Genomic DNA, 16,851 nt, shown 5'->3' with positions numbered 1-16,851 from the left:
AGGGTTGTGGGCATTCATTCAACTTGAGCATTTTGTTGGAGTTTGTATATAGAGGGATCCAGACTTGCTTGGCATAGTATAAAGCAGCAATATTTAACTGAGAAGGGATGGATTTAGCAGCCCAGCTGGTCGCTGTGCACAAAAAGTGTGTGCGTCTGTGTGGTGTGTGTGGGTGTGTTTAAGCATTATGCTGCACTGGGCTGCAGTGGGATGACCTCTGAGCGTGTCCTTGTCTCTGGGATAATGTAACCTGTGAGGATTTAAATTTAACTAGCTCAGTGTTGAAAAAAAAAAAAATGCCATCGTGCTCAGCAGAACCTGACCTTTTTCAACAAACACTGACAAATTTAGTGAAAACATGGGGGAAAAAAAAGAAGTATGTTTGATGTGGTGCACCTGTCATCTCTGTAGATAGTTGCTTTTCAAAATGATGTCTGTCTGTAGCCTTACCATTGGTTGTGTGGGGCTCTATTTTCTGACACTTTTAGCCTTGCTAACTGTAAAGAATGTAATTATCTTAAGCTGGCAGTCTTTTCAAAGTTATTAATTTCTAAGCAGGTTTTGTTCTTTGTCACTTAATAATAAAGGTATCAGGGTAAATGTCTGATGCTTTTTAAATGACTGGATCAAAAGTATCGTGTGGTACTGCTTTCATGCAGACTGCAGGGATGTGACCATGCTGTGACTTCATTAGAAACCTAGTCCCTTTTCTGATTTCTGGGGTACGTGATAATTAACATGTGTTATCTGATACAGCGTGATACGAAAGGATTAAAACACCTGTGAATAACCTTGCAATGCATGCTGTAGTTGTCACTGCAATTGTGCTCAGTTTGCTGCCTCTCATATCAAATGACTCACAGAACAAAAGCGAGTGCTGAAATAGAATGTGGTCTCATAGAAAGGCTGGAACGTAGGCTTAGGGTGGCCTTTATCATAATTTTAATTTTGTCCCACATTCACGCCAACGCGCTCTTCTGGAGATTGCTTTGTTGCCATGCGGATAAGCATGGGCAAAATCACAGTGAAATCTGCAATAAGGAGATACAGTAAGTGACTAGCATGCGGAGACAGATTGTCATATTGGCTTGATTTGAAGAGTTTTGATCTGTGGCATCTTTTCTTGTCGGGCTTCTTTTCTATACTGACAGTTGTAAAAACAAACAGCGGCCAAAGAGAAAAAAGCTTCAAAAGTGCTTTTTTCCCCAGTCTGTGCCTTAACTTTTTTACATTTTGCAGTACAATGCGTTTTACTCTTTACTTCAGAAACAGTGTGTGTGACTCACGCACAACTACAAACATCAGGCACACACTCTTTGGGTGTTCTTACTGTATTCAGGTGGAAATAATTGAGCGTCTCTTTCTCTGTCTCTCTCTTCAGGTCGCACCATCATTTTGTCTACACACCACATGGACGAGGCAGACATCTTAGGTGATCGCATTGCCATCATCTCCCATGGCAAGATGCGTTGCTGTGGCTCCTCACTCTTCCTAAAGAAGTGTTTTGGAAGTGGCTACTACTTCACTCTGGTGCGAGATGGGACTGAAAAGAAGACCAAAGAGGTACGCACAGAAACAATATGTTGTTTCTGGGAAGGGATTCGACTTTGACTTATTATATCGTATGGGAAATGCTTATGCCCGTATGCCATATTTAGCATATTCTGTTATCACTATTTCATACCGTGACCAATTTCCTCACTGATTTTCTTTTCACTATTGGCCATGTGGGCTGATTTACTGTACATTGGTCTGTTTTTAAATTTGACTCAACCAAAACCGGGCCTTTAAAGCTGCACTAATCCGTATTTCTACTGTATATTAACAACAAATGAACTGACTACTGTAGGTTCACTGTGAAAGGGGCTCGCTAATATTTAAGAGCCCACAGAGAATTATCCCCTGACTCTGCAGCTCAACTCAGCTGTACAGGAGGTTTTATCACCTTTGTCCTCATTGTTCAGGTTTTATGACCTGCATCTTCACTGGTTCACTCTCACCGCTCTTAGCAACCTCTTTTACTGTCAGAGAAGGCCACTAGCAAGCTGATTATTTCCTTAGGAGCTTGTGGAAATCAAAACATTAGACTTAAATTTGCTGGGTGAACAGAAACGTGACTCCAAATGCATGTCAGCTCAGGTTTGTGATTTAGACATCTCCCAGGAAGTAAAATTATGGATAGGTTTTCACATTCTGCATTAGCTTTGGTTTGACATATTTCATGTATATTTTTAATATATTTTCAGCATTTTTAAATTTGGCCAAAAAGGACCATAATACCAGAGGTATCTCTATAGTGCACAGACACAACATTGGCTGCGTGGACCCCAGTGTGACCCTAGAATTACCTCTCAGTTCTTATTCTTAATTATATAACTTTACATAAACCTGCTGTAATTGGAAGGGGATCATTCCTTTTGACTTTGCTCATCAAGAAGAGAATTGCTGTGAGCCCTAATGACACAACAGTAACCTCTCTGCTCTGTTATTGAGCAAGGCTCCCTCTGACTTTCCCCAGTGCTCGTTTTCTCTCTAGCCACCCCACCCCCCACCCCCCTGTAATGATCTGTGTAGTCTCTCCCAGCATGAGAATTGGCAAACGCCTACGTGCTGGATGATACTAATTGTCAAGGGGGAGAGGGGTGATTCTCGCATTTGTTCACCAGTGGTGCCTTGCACACTTAGCTTTAATCAATAGGAGCAAATGAACAAGATGCACTGGTGCCAGCAGGAGTAGAGCAATTACCATTCATCTGCAGGCTCTTTGGGGTGAGCGGAGTCATCTGTTTGAAATAAATAAACAAACATGCAAGGTAGACCAATGCCTCCTTTGTCGAATGAAGTCATTGTCAGCCAGTGGGGTAATGACTCGTAAGTCCCTGACACCAAAACTAACTCGGAAACTGAGCTGGACACAGTTTGATTGTCTGCATCTCATTACAGTCTGTGCATTAAATGTCATAATATTATTTAAAATATCAATAGATTTCAACCTTTGAAATAAATGTAATCTTCATTTGGTGTGTATTAGACCGATAAGACCTGGCTTCATGATCTGATACCAGTTGACAGCATTTCCTGTTATATGGAGCAACAGCTTTATATAGAGCAAATAAATAGAAGCTTGTGGATGGCATCCATTATTTGATTAATGTAAGACAATAGTGTTTTCCATTTTAAATGCTAAGGTGTGATTAAAGCCAATCCACCTCTGAATCACAGGAGCGTCCTTGGAGGAGCGGTCCAGATGATGGCATCAGTCTTCGGAACGGGACCAGCTCTGATCCCTCAGGTAGAAACTTCTTCTCCTATTTGTCACATGAAAACCTACATTTGAGAACAAGATGTGTGGTTTTTTTTATCCAAAGGGATAATTCTGCTGTCATTATATATTAATTTGTAAATACAGCTGTGTACTGCAGGTACATTAGCTCAGCTCCATGTCTGCCATATTCAAAACAACACAAGAGTCTGGGAACAACTCCAAAAACAGGAAAACAGTGACTGTAAAATGTCTCAAAATAGCATAGTGGCTTGAAGAACTATTAGCTCATAGATGGTTTATCTCACCTTTTCAATACCAAATCAACAGACAGCACAGTGGTAGGAAAGTAGCTGCTGGCTCGAGATGTTGTTGAAATGCTGTAACTACTGGTAGAGTGCACTTTAATGTGCCAGTAAAGTGTTAGTGATAGAGAGTTAGGAGAGCCAGTGGCAGTTGAAGCTAATATGAGCATCATATTTGAGGGACGATGAGACATTTCCTGCCAAATGAAGGGTCTTGATTACTACCTCTCCACTAGCAGTTTGTTTTGTGGAGGGAGTTAACACGGCTTACCTCCATGTGAGGTACAGTGTCTAGTGATTGGTGGTCTTCACTAGAAGTTTTGAGCAGCAGGGTTGTTCTTCCTCATTAGGAAACTTGATATAAAATGACAGTTATTTGTTACATTTGAGGGGGTTTTATGCCTAACACGTCCCAGAAAGCATCACCTGATGTAACACGTTCAGTGTTGAGGTGTTGATTTGTGTTTTCTTTTTTGTTTTATGTTATATTTTGGCTTTGTAGTTATGCATCCCTGACCAAAGCATTTAGCCAGTTGATTTTCAGGCTCTGTGCTTCAGCACATTCATTTTAAATGTGCTTGAAAAACAAACAAATGTGTAACTGCATGCATCCTTATGGCCTAGATTGTACTATATTTATATCAACCCACAACATTATATTAATATTCTGTTAACTCATGGACTGATATAAATTCACCTGTCAGCATAGTTTTTGGCTGTAGCAGGCAACTGTTTTCATCTAAATAGCCCTAAAAACTAACTTTGTTACCTGTGCAGCACAAAACGGCAGAGAGACACAGCTGCTAAAGAGCTAGATATTTCAGAGCAGAGAATATTGTCTTTACTTACATCAAGTGGACAGAAATGAGTCTAAATTAATGATGATTTTCTCTCCACGTTCAACTTGAAAGGTTATATTTTGTTCACAACTTGTTTACACTGCTAGTAATCTTGTGCCTGTTCGTCCAGCAGATTTGACAGCTGTGGGTCAGTTTGTGCGGCGCCACGTCCCTGAGGCGGTCTTCTTGGAGAGCATTGGTCAGGAGATCACCTACATACTCCCCTATGGTGGAGCCAGAGATGGGACCTTCGCTCTGCTCTTCCAACATCTTGACCTGGCCATGGCTGACCTCGGCCTGACTAGCTACGGCATCTCTGACACCACGCTGGAGGAGGTACGCTCAGTGTGGGAGACGCAACATTGCATGACGACCTACATACTGTACACACAAAAGTACAAGTTACCCTTGTTTTTCTTTTCTTTTGTTATTGCTGTAAATTCGGTTGTTTTTATCTTTTTCTCTTCTTCCTTCCTCTACTGCTTTTTGTCTTTTCTGCTTCTCTGTCTGAAGCTGTAAGTAAGCAATCAAAGTTTTGTAGTCAGGCATCTCTGGCAACTCATGAAACATAAATTACACCAGACGGCTTGACGATACCACTATGACAAGCAGCTCTACATTTTCATTAATAACTCAAACTGTCAGTTCTAGGATTTTCTTTTTTTTTTTTGAGATTCAATCTCAGTGCTAAATAATTTTAAGTATGCACTCTTCTACTGCAGACGCACTAACTGTTCAAAGCAGAAAAAGAACAGGTTTAAATAACACTAATGATGGCCCTGCTTCATTAAGTATCTATTTGTCAGTCTGTGAGTTGTAGGCAGTATTTACAGTGAGTTGACATTTTGGAGACGCATGGTTTTCACAGGAGAGTGATGTCCACAACCTGAAAAAGGGAGACAGATTCCCTGCTAGGTGTTACCTCGGTATTTAAAGCTTGACCTTCTAAACTCATGTACAATACAGCAGCTGTCTGAGAAGTGTCTCAAACTGTACTAGACCACGTTTGGTCATACACAGTGACATCAGCTTTGAAAGAGGCATTAGTCAAGTAGCATTTCCTGCAGTTGTCAGAATTTGTCCAGAATATTTCAACTTTAAGCAATGGTCCGCTGTACTAGTACTAGTAATAGTAGTAGTATTACTGCCGTTGCTATCTTTACACATTTAGGACATGGTCTTACTTCTTGTAAGTAAATGACTCATGCAGTATGTTTGGCATGCAGATGAGTCTGAGTGACTGCTGGCCGATGCTCTTCGTGTACCTCAGATATGAATCAGACACTCGCAGCCTTCAGCCAGTGTGAATAATTCCTTTTGAATGTCTAAAATTGAGACACAACAAGGATATTTTTCCCCTTCCATATTTTTTCAAGCCCAACTACAGTTGAATTTCGCTGTGGTTTTCCATGTCCAGCCCCAGTAAACAAGGGCTGTTTGATGAATGTTTGACATGCAACATCTACTTAGTTACTGTCACAAATATAGTAGCGTTTTATTGTAATTTGATGCCAGCAGTTGTATTTTATATTATTTTTACTGAAATAATTTGCCCCATAAAATCACATTCAGTAAAAATGATACAATTTGTGGTTTTTCCTGAAAGTGTGCAGAGACTTAGGGGCTAATGTTGAAACAGGGCTTAACATGCACAGCAGAATGAAAGCTCTTTGGGCATTTTTCACAGATAGGGAGATTTAGTTATTTTGACATATGGCCTGAATTAATGAAGGAAGTCAAGAAGGGCACTTCCCTTATACAAGCCCGCTGGCAGGTGCTCAAGTCGAGGCTTTAGTCTGTGAGGATGTACAACTCTCATCTCATTCTAAGCAGAAACTTAACTGGCATCTGCAACAAAAATGTGAATATGATTTAAATTTTGTGTGGTAGCTGTAACAAAAATCACTCAAACATATCCATAATAATAGCTTAAATAACTTCTATTCACCACAGTATTGTTGGTTTGTGTTCATCCTGCAGATACTGCTACATATTACCATATATAATTTGACTCTTTACAGATATTTCTTAAAGTGGCTGAAGAAACTGGAGTGGATGCAGAAACTCAAAGTAAGGTGACAAGATGTTTGCATGCCAGCACATGTTACGCTGATGAACGTCTCATCAAAAAAAGTCAGCACATCTCTGTCAGTGTCATATTCCTCTTCAGCATCTTCCTGTTGAAGCTACTAGTGATTAAAATATGAATGAACTTTGTATTTCTTTACAGTTTGTTCTTGTTGCGACACAAGGCACTTCCGCATTGCCTTTGAGATTTAATAATGATGTTGCTCAGTCGTACTGTATTAAAGTCAGATGAATGCTAAGTAGAACCATTTCTCAGCTGTAAAACAAGTTTGACACTCAGGACTTTGATATTTAAGACAACTATGCTCCTATTGTGCATGTCATGCAGATACTGTGCATCTGTAAGATATGATTGAAAATACAAAAGTTCTTATGGAAATAACAAACCCAAGCAAGCTGTGCTCACAAAGAGGAGCTGAACAATATGGATGGCTTTATAACAATTAGTTATTTTAAAGGTACAGTGAAAGTAATTCTTCCTAAGTGTTGGTGTTAGTTTGTTTGACCCATTACACACCAACACTGCATACAGTACATGCTCATACAGAATGCCACTGTGGTTTCCAACCAACTCTTATTTCCCATCTATTGACCCTGGTGGATAAATCTTTCTCTCCCTTGTTTTTAGCATTTTTGTTTGTATTCATCAAGAAACAACTTCACTTTTCAGTTTATCTCAAAATCGTATTCCTCTGTGTGTTTGCAGAGAATAAAATGGCATCTTGCAGAGCAGGTAGCTCTTCTTATTGTTATTTATAACCATAAATTGGGTCAGGCCAAAACAACATATCTTATTTGTATTCCCACAGCAACAAAGGAGCTGTTGGTGAGAGACTGCAAAAGAAGCTCCCGCGAATCCAAGCGGAACAGCATCAGCAGCGTCCACAGTAAAACAGAACGACCGTCTGAAGTGACTGGCAAGTGTCTCCAAATTGATCATACAGTTATTTTTCAATGAAAGAAGCTCAGTTAAGCATTGCTGAATGTATTCAACAATGCAGACATTTGATTGCTAACATTTATAGGCTTTTTCCCCACATAGAAACTTAGTCTTGTTCCTTTTCTCATACAGATTTAGGAAAGGAAAAATTCACAAATAAAGTGGAAGGTAGGTCATGTTTCTTTTTTGCTTACTATAGACACTGAGTCACCAGCAAATACCAGTTTTTGCACACATTGTGTTCTTCAAATAACTTTTGTTGCTTTGGCGGAAATTTGACTGTTTCACCTCAGTAGCCATTTTGAAAAAAGCACATAAACAAGAGCTGGCTCTGCAGAAGAAGTCAACAGAATTTCTTTGCATCCAGACAACGTTATCTAACCTGTCTTTTCACCTTTTCAGTTTTGTCTTTAGAACAGAAATTCAATTTTCATAGTGTCTTTCATCATGACAATGGTTTTCAAACATAATGTGTTTTATTATCTTAATGACTCTTGTGTAAACATGGCGCTTCTTTTAGTAACAGTACTCGTGGGGAGCGTGTCTACAAAGCCCTTATGACTCGTTTCTCTCCTGAGTCATATCCAAATTCATGATATTCAAAACAATAGCTGCTACGTTGAGGAATGAGCTTGTGCAGCTGGCAGGTTCAGTTTCATCATTCCATTGATGGTGCTGAAAAGTATTCTCATCAGGTCTTTTACATGTGCACAGGTGATAAATAATGGGTTAATTTCCACTCCAGACTTAACTAGGAAGGCCGCTGCCAGTGGGAAGGGATCCGTGGTCATCACTGGATGGAAGCTGATCAGGAGGCAGTTCCTAGCGCTCTGTATCAAGCGCTTCCACCACGCCCGGAGGAGCCGCAAGGGACTCATTGCCCAGGTAATGGCCTCAGTCTGTCATATTGATGAATTGAAGGGTTATACTCGGAGGGTTGCATTGGAGGATCGAGGTAGGATTGAATGGAATACATGTTGGTTTTCAAAATCAATTGATTTCATAGATGATAAAGTAAACTAATTTCAAATCTAGAGGGGGAAAATGATGTCATCCATCTTGATGGAATTTGTTTTGTGGGGAAAGAAGTCGATGTTAAAGGCAGCATAAAAGTGAAGAGTCTGAAAAATGTGAAGAGCAACACCCAGAAGGGTGTAACATGATGTCAGTAAATGTACATACAGTAATCATCTTTATCTCCCAAACGATGCCAAGGGATACAGCAAACAATACCTGGGGGACAAGCAAGGCTAAAGATGGCCTGTGTGTTTATTCCCACTTCCACTGTGGTGATTTAGCTTTTCTCTTTTTTTGTTGTTGATAAATGTGAACAGAAATGGAGCCAGTATCTTGGACCAGATTTTTCTCAGCACAGAAATGGCAGATTCATGCTGTCTCACCTTTGTACTTTGACACGAAGTCATGCTTAGTGTACTCAAAAAGCTGTAAACACATTGAAATGTGTGTGTTTTTACTGGCTTCAGCTAGAGTATTGTATTATACACTTCCACCAGAACAGCAAAGTAACACCCATGATTGGTTTTTCCCTCATTTTACTGTGCGCTAATCATGTGTTTTCATTAGCGACGTATTAAGTGTGATGGCATAACAATTATGAAGATGACAGACTGCTGTTAGCCTATTAAGTGGACGTCTATATTATTTTGTTTCTCATAAACATAATTTCAGAAGTCAAAACCAATAAACAGATATAACATAAACAAGTCAAAACCAATTCTGGTGAGTGGAAATTTCCAAGGTACGTCAATGATTTTTTTTTTTTCACCAAGTTCCAAAAAAGTATTTTCTGGCTTAAATTGTGTTGACACTCACATATCCACCAACCATGCGGATTCATAGTGGGGATGTAATTATCATGTAATGCCATCAACTGTGACAGCTGCCGGGATAATCATGACTGAAAATGACTGAGGGGCAGCTCACGCAATCAATGCTGTGTGTGGCCTTGTTTCTTTATACCTGTGGGGACAGAGAAATTTGAGATCACACTGGCTTGGCATGGACCCGTGTCACTCGTGTGCGGACTGGAGGCTGGTGCCCATGACGTACTTCGTTGAATTTTAGATAAAAGATGCAGTTTAAAGTTAGAGCAAGTGTCAGCTTTGGTTAAGGTTAGGTTAGGGTAAGTCTCATGGAAATGGATGTAAGCATATGTAGGGTCCTGGTAAGTGACAAAAACAAGGTGTGTGTCTGGAAGAGAGAACAGTGTTTCACCTCTGTGAGGCGATGGGTTCTTGTAATTTGCTACAGTACCAATGCCCATTAGTCACTGTCAATCGTGGACATCCCTCTTTAGCAGGGACACAGAGCAGGATAGAAGGATAAGTGCATGAGTGTGTATGTACAAGGGTGCACATTGTCTGCAAGGGCACACTCCTACCTCTCCCTCTTTATTCATTTAGCTATAGATTTTTCTTCCATTATGTCAACAGCTCCCATTGTCAGCAGATATGATTGTGCAGTGAGGTAATCTTCTCAAATACAAGCAGGTAGGGAATATAAAAGAAATTATGACATGTAACACAAAAGGAGTGATTTATGAGGATGAAAGTTGGGCACAGGAGAGTCTTGGTGATGTCAGAATCAAGGAGAAGCAGTTATTGGTTATGTTGTGAATGAGGGTTCACACTGAAGTGACTACAACACACCACAGAAGTGCTGGAAACCATACTGTTAAGAAAGCGATGATTTTCATTCTGTAACTCAGAATATATCTGTTGTTTTTGAATCATGTATCAATACAGCATGGCTTATGATGTACTCACGTCATATTTAAGTTTCTGTATCCTTCTTATTCACTGTTGTGGATACAATGCTATGAAAAGATAAGATCACATTGACACATCAGTAAAGATATTCACAGTGATGTTGTTATCCACTTTAGCTCAAGGTATTACTCACGCATGAAACTGGATCGACATAAGTGTTTGTTTAGGAAACAAACTCATTCTAATGAGTCATTTGGCCTTGCAGAAAATAAAACACATCTAAATCACATTTTGCTGTTTATACCTATTTTGCATATAATCCTGTCCTCTCCCTTAAATCCTTCTAAACTTGAAAATGCGATAAACTCATGCATTGTTCATGGGAGTGCTTTGGCTTTGTGAGCATAATGACTTCTCCCCACTTTTTGCAGATCCCTCTCAATGGAAGAAGTACCAGCTGTCACCTGCAATTACTGTTGAGAGAGAGAAAGAAAAAGAGAGAGAATGCAACAGAAAAGAACTGTTCTTTCTTTGCAGGCTGCCATTAAGCTTTTCAGTCTCCTTGCCAGTCTTTATCATACTTCCAAGCACATTTCCATAGCCATAACTTCATGCAGTAAATTTAGGATTTTCAACTGTAGCATCTTGAAGTGGCAAATTGCACGCCCCGCAATTAATCAAGTGTATGCAAACCTCCCCCTTGTTCCTGAGAGCACCCAAACCTAAGTGATGAAACATTAAAGATGTCTTACATTTTTCCCACTGACCTTTTTGGCAGCTCTAACAGTGATATGACAAGTGAATTACTTGATGGAGAAAACAGGATTGGATGGGTGTGGTGATGGGCAAACATAGCAGTGTCTGATTTAAAGAATAACACCACCAAAGGCAAGAAAATAGCAAGAAGCTAATTGCGTCTGAGTGGCCAGATGATGGTGGCAGTGTTGGAAGTGTTTAATCTCTCTTTAAACTCATGAAGCACACATAAGAGCCCAAATAAATTGGTTAGGATTATCATGGTGGTCCTGTGCTAGTCATTTTGTGGTGTGTATATACAGTGTGGGGGGGCTCAGGATGAGGACTGATGTGCTGTCATGGTTACACACAAACAGGTGTTTGTTTCACCCAGAAATCTGTGCAGACTGCATAATGCTTCTTTTTTTAACTGTAGCCATGATAAATAAAGCTTTGAGGAAGGGAATTTGAAGGACTTTATTTCTGGATTACCTCAAGTTCCTCAAGACATCACTGAAGCCACAGTGGCAGACAGCACGCCATTGTTGCCTTCTCTTTTGGTTTTAGTCTGTTGTACTGTTTTGCTAATGTTGCTATAGGTGTACAGCATAAAATCAGTTTACTTGGCAATTGAAAAATACCCACAATGTTATTGAAATGGTTTTATTACCCAGAGTTGTGTTGAAATCTCTTGCATTCTTATTCATTTCTGTCTCATGTTATTGTACTACAAAGGAGCTTTGAGATGTAGCAGGATAAATGTCTTAATCAGAGAAGTGAAAGGGACATTTTAATGAGGTATTTTGACTTTATATTTGTCACAATCTTTCTAGGTGGTCCTGCCTGCTCTTTTTGTGTGCCTGTCTTTGATATTCTCACTCATCATCCCACCTTTTGCTGAATACCCAAGTCTGGAACTGCAGCCCTGGATGTATGGGCTTCCTCAAACCACCTTTTACAGGTAACCACGTGATGATATAGCATCAAATGAGATATCAGTCTTGTAGAATTACTGAGGTATTTTAACCTAATTCTGCTAATGTTTTAAATTATGTGACATTTTCCCTGTATGTTTCTTATCTACGTCTTTGCTGACTGATATAATACTAGTTAGTGTTAAGCTCTTAGCCAGCTTGAAACTGTTGCGTGTTGCATTCTGTCTTGCTGTTACCCATGAGGAACAAGTTTTTTACTGCAAAGAAATCCTTAGCAAATGGTATTTGCTGTTATTAGAGGCCACGGGTGTTTGAATAAATTGAAGAACTGGGTGGATATTGTAGCAGACATGGCTGAGTAAATGAACAATAGGCTGCAACCCTGTGTTAAAGCTAAACCTCAGTGACAGAAAGTCAAAGTAAAAAGATGTATGTGTGTTATTCGTCATTTAGACTTTTTTTTTGCCAAATTTGTGAAACCACGCCATTTAAATGGAACTGTCTCTCTCCATGGTGCTGAAACCTACTCTAAACATCGGCTTTCTGTGCCTCTCTCTGTCCATGGTGCTAAAACTCTGCAAACTGTCTCTCTCCATGGTGCTGAAACATGAAAACCCAATCTCTTTCCTTTTCTCTTCATGGCGCTGAAACATTCAAATCAGCCTGTTCGCTACTGCTCATACTGGTACTTCTCCTGTGACCACTTCATCTAGCCAGAACACAAATGCTACCAGTCACTGACACCCAAGGAAACTAGATATTATCTAGCAACGCAAAGCAAAGCAATCTTTAGTTACAGTATATAGCACCTTTCTAAACATTTGTTACAAATTGCTCCACATAGATAAAATCAGTAATAATAATAGAAAAAAACTGTCAAGATAAAATAGATAAACGGGGGTGGTGAAGGATAAAGTAGAACAACACAGAACAATAATATAGGAATCTAAAGAATAAAACCTCAAAGGCCAGAATTGGAGTCATGTGTTCATATTTACGAGTACCTGTAAGAAGATGAGCTGCAGCATTCTGAACCATCTGAAGTCTGAACATCCCAGGAGAGACATAGCTGTTCATAAAAGATCGTTTCACTGTAGGGACACAGTCTAGACCTTTACATAATACTATGGTAGCATGCAGTATATTCTTTGCAGGCAGTCTTAACAAAAAGGTTTATATAACTTGTCAGAACAACTGATCCATCATATACTCGTTTTTATTGGGGGTAAAATCTTGGCACACAAGCAAAGGTTCAAGATTAATTCATGGGATTTCAGAACTGGATCCTCAGTGGAGTTTGTCACATAGTTTCTACCAAAGTGGAAAAACTTGAACTGCACTTTCAGTTTCCTTGGGAATTTTTTTGAAGTGTTGATGCATTTCCAAACCGTTCTTAATTTTTCTGACATTCCCTTTGGTCAGTTATTAAATATAGTCTCCTCTATAGCACCGTGACTGTGTGATGACAAACGGCCTTTTCATTATGAGAGTCTGTTCAGAGGGACATTGTTGTTCTGTACACCTCATAAATGCCAATAGATCCATTTTTGTTTAGGGTGATTGAAGATAATCATTAATTTAGAGGTTTGGGAATCCTGCTCACTAATGCATAGTGTTTGTTTGTTTGTTTGTTTGTTTTGTTTTTTTTTTTTTGGTGTGGCTAGTTAAATGGACAGTTTTTTAAATAAATTGGAATAAGACATTAGAATATTGTAGGTAATGCTTTGCTTTTTTCATAATATTATAGCCTTCACCTGTTGATCTTTTAATATTCTTACTACTACAGTGTTTCATTTTGTCTAGATGAGCTATCCATTAGTTCCACTGTTTCTGTGTATATGCACAAGTCTTCATTTTGGATCTGTCCAGTAGTTTTATTATCTTCAATAATGTGGTAACCCAGCCATTGTTAATTGCAAAACAGATGGCTGCACATTTACAATCAGACCACTTCAATTGTTCACTCACTGGTGGCCAAGGGTACCACATGACCTTCATGGAAACACCTCCAAATGAGACAATGAACACTGTATTAATCCAAATGATTGGCCAGGCTGTTGCCACTGCTGGCAGAAAGCCAGCACGATGGTCTTTACGAAAGGCTGTGTTTTAACTCCCACAGTACCCTTAAGATAAAGGGCAACATGTGTGTGGTTAGTAATGAGAATGAAATTGGAATGGGAGGATTGTTTAACTGAGACACAGGGCTTAGATATGGACAGGACATTCAGATAATAATGAAAGGCTGTCAAGAGCACGTAGTGTACACAGAATCTTGAACAGGCTCAGGAGTCTGCAGAGAAAAAATCTCAATCTATTTACAGTTAGTGGTGCTTTGGGAATACACGTTTTCACTCTTGAGCCAAAGAAAAGGGATTTTTTCTCTGTCTCGATCAAGCTAACTGCAGCGGCATGTAGCAGAGCTACTGAGTATTTACTTGAAACAGGCCACATCCAATCCTCTGGTGCACGCCTCATTTCCTTGTTAGTCAAGATATGTTTAAGATTAATGGGTATCTGAACTCCAGTGTTGAAGAAAGATTAGATCATTGTGTCCCAAACATAACAGATTTCAGAGATTTTTGTTGCGCAGACAAGTTGATTCATTAAAACTACTCTAGGTATTCCTCATCATTTATCACACACTAATCTGAGATTATTCTTCTGGCTAGCAATATATCACTGACTGAATTTTGAATTTTAGGGCCTCTAAGATTAAACAATCTTCGGCCTGGTGTGACACTATTCAAACCAAGAATAGAGGTCAAGAGTTACACTCAGCTCACTTTGCTTCATCTTATCGTAGATTCAGCTTTTATTGACTGGTGGCTGTGGATTTGCGAGCCCAGCACCAAGACTTGAAGATGTTGGGTTACAAATATCAAGCATTTTGATATTCTCAAGGCTGGGAAGGTCATTCTGTAAATTGATAGACCCCATTATGGCTCTGTATTGCACATCAGAATGACAGTAGATCCCATCATTGGTCATGACCAGCAGGACTTAAATAAATATTTTTATTTTGCATTTCTAGTGTAAAGCAGGCAAGTGGTCCTGCACTGTGGAAGCCTAATTCAGGGTCTCCTCGAAGCACAAGTGCCACAACACTTTTAATAAACCAAACCTAGTTAAGGCAAGTTTGTTTGTATAGCCCACTGTCATAGACGGTGGCAATTCCGTGTGCTTCACGTAATCATGCATACATAAAAACCTTGTGCAAGTTAAAAGAACAGAAGAAAGATGAAAGAGGCAAAGGGTAAACTGAACTAAAATATAGACAAATTTAGTACATAGACGGTGGCAATTCCGTGTGCTTCATGTAATCATGAATACATAAAAACAGAAGAAAGATGAAAGAGGTAAAGGGTAAACTGAATTAAAATATAGACAAATTTAGTAAAAGTACAAACAATTACAGGCAAGTTTATATCAGCCATTTATAAAATACAACACATTCACTGCCAAAGTGCCATAAACACCTTTTAAAACGCTTGTGGGCAGAATAATTAATTCAGTTCAGTTTTATTTGTATAGCACCAAATCACAACAAAAGTTGTCTCGGGACACTTTACAAAGTAAGGTCTAGACCTTACTGTGATTGTTATATAGGAAAAACCCAACAAATCCCCCTTGAGCAAGCACTTGGCGACAGTGGGGAGGAAAAGCCCCCTTTAACAGAAGAAACCTCCGTTAAAGATGTTGCACTATTTTACAGTACATTTTTTAAATATATATTCATAAGTTTTTTTAGTTCTATTCTTTCTGGTATGGACTGACACCAGGCACACCACCATACACATTTTACTTTTTTGTCTTATTTCTGCACTTGTATCAGAATGTAGGAATGTTTGAATGTGTGTTTGTATTTACAGCAATGATGCACCAGATAATGTGGAGGTGTCTCGGGTGGTGGAAACCTTGGTGAACAACCCCGGCTTTGGGACTCGCTGCATGAATGACAATCCTATACCGTAAGTGGTAGAATAAGCAAGAAAGCAAAAAGGATCCAGCAAAACAGTGTGTGCACCTGTATTCTTGCCAGATGGTACTGTACTAATCAGGTGTCGAGCTATGCAAGCTGTGTGTGTGGCTAGTAGTGTCACACCTGCGTGTGTGTATAAATATAGATCCACTCAAATGAAGTCATGCATGTCTGAGCATCTGTCTGAGCCTGCTTTATGAAATCCTGCTGGGAACAAAAAGCCAAGGAACTGACAAGAAGTGTTCTACATGACTTTGAAAACCAATTTCTAAGAACAAATTTGATCAATAAATCATTAGCTTTTCACAGAAACTCCAGATCATTCATGATCAGAATAACTTGAATAATGAAAACCCTTTTAAACCTACGAATGAAATGGAATTATTACTGAGCTCAGAGCTGACATAGTTCACAAAATCCGTGAGCAGCTTATTGTGCTTAGGATCTTCAAACAAAACCACGCTCCTGTTAATTCAAAGGTATTAACCAACAGACTTGAAAAAATACAGTATATTACTTATGACTCATGTTGTTTGTACTGCTTTGGTAAAAAGGAGCTTCACTCATGGCGTACAGTGTCTAGTTGATATAATACCCGATTCATTCTGAGTATTCTGATATTGTGCATTACATCCTTCCCAATTAATCGTATTTTTATCATGTTACACAACAGATCCAGTTGTGCTCTAGATAAGACGAGATATTGTGAGTAAATGTATATGTGCAGACATAGGCTGCAGGATTCCGTTATTACCGATAAAACACTCGTATTTTTCTCATTTTCTTTTTTTCCCAGGAAGTTACCTTGTGTTTTGAATGGGTCTGATTGGTTCACTCCATCTGCCGACCAGTCAGTCACAGACATGTTTCTCAACGGCAACTGGAGCATGTCTAACCCCTCCCCCGCCTGTCAGTGCAGCACGCCTACACGAGCAACCATGTTACCTGACTGTCCACCTGGTGCAGGAGGACTCCCTCCACCTCAGGTTAGTCTTTTAAACCAGAGATGGTGCCGTCTCGTGGGTGAAAGAGGGTC

At 39.5% G+C, this 16,851-nt stretch overlaps 1 protein-coding gene across 1 annotated transcript in view; it reads left to right on the top strand.

The window, feature by feature from the left end:
- The window catches only part of LOC109966555 (ATP-binding cassette sub-family A member 1), a 135,093-nt gene that overhangs the window by 53,049 nt on the left and 65,193 nt on the right, over window positions 1–16,851 (top strand). The window contains exons 23-32 of the mRNA XM_020611463.1: window positions 1,382–1,563; window positions 3,223–3,292; window positions 4,540–4,742; window positions 6,428–6,476; window positions 7,304–7,411; window positions 7,567–7,602; window positions 8,180–8,319; window positions 11,732–11,859; window positions 15,706–15,804; window positions 16,612–16,801. Coding sequence (XP_020467119.1) covers window positions 1,382–1,563; window positions 3,223–3,292; window positions 4,540–4,742; window positions 6,428–6,476; window positions 7,304–7,411; window positions 7,567–7,602; window positions 8,180–8,319; window positions 11,732–11,859; window positions 15,706–15,804; window positions 16,612–16,801 — 1,205 coding nt within the window. The remainder of the gene's footprint in view (window positions 1–1,381; window positions 1,564–3,222; window positions 3,293–4,539; window positions 4,743–6,427; window positions 6,477–7,303; window positions 7,412–7,566; window positions 7,603–8,179; window positions 8,320–11,731; window positions 11,860–15,705; window positions 15,805–16,611; window positions 16,802–16,851) is intronic.

Source organism: Monopterus albus, unplaced genomic scaffold, assembly GCF_001952655.1.
Source record: "Monopterus albus unplaced genomic scaffold, M_albus_1.0 scaffold113.1, whole genome shotgun sequence".
Taxonomy (NCBI): Eukaryota; Metazoa; Chordata; class Actinopteri; order Synbranchiformes; family Synbranchidae; genus Monopterus; species Monopterus albus.
The sequence above is the reverse complement of the archived record's forward strand: the minus strand, read 5'-3'. Positions and strand labels throughout refer to the sequence as shown.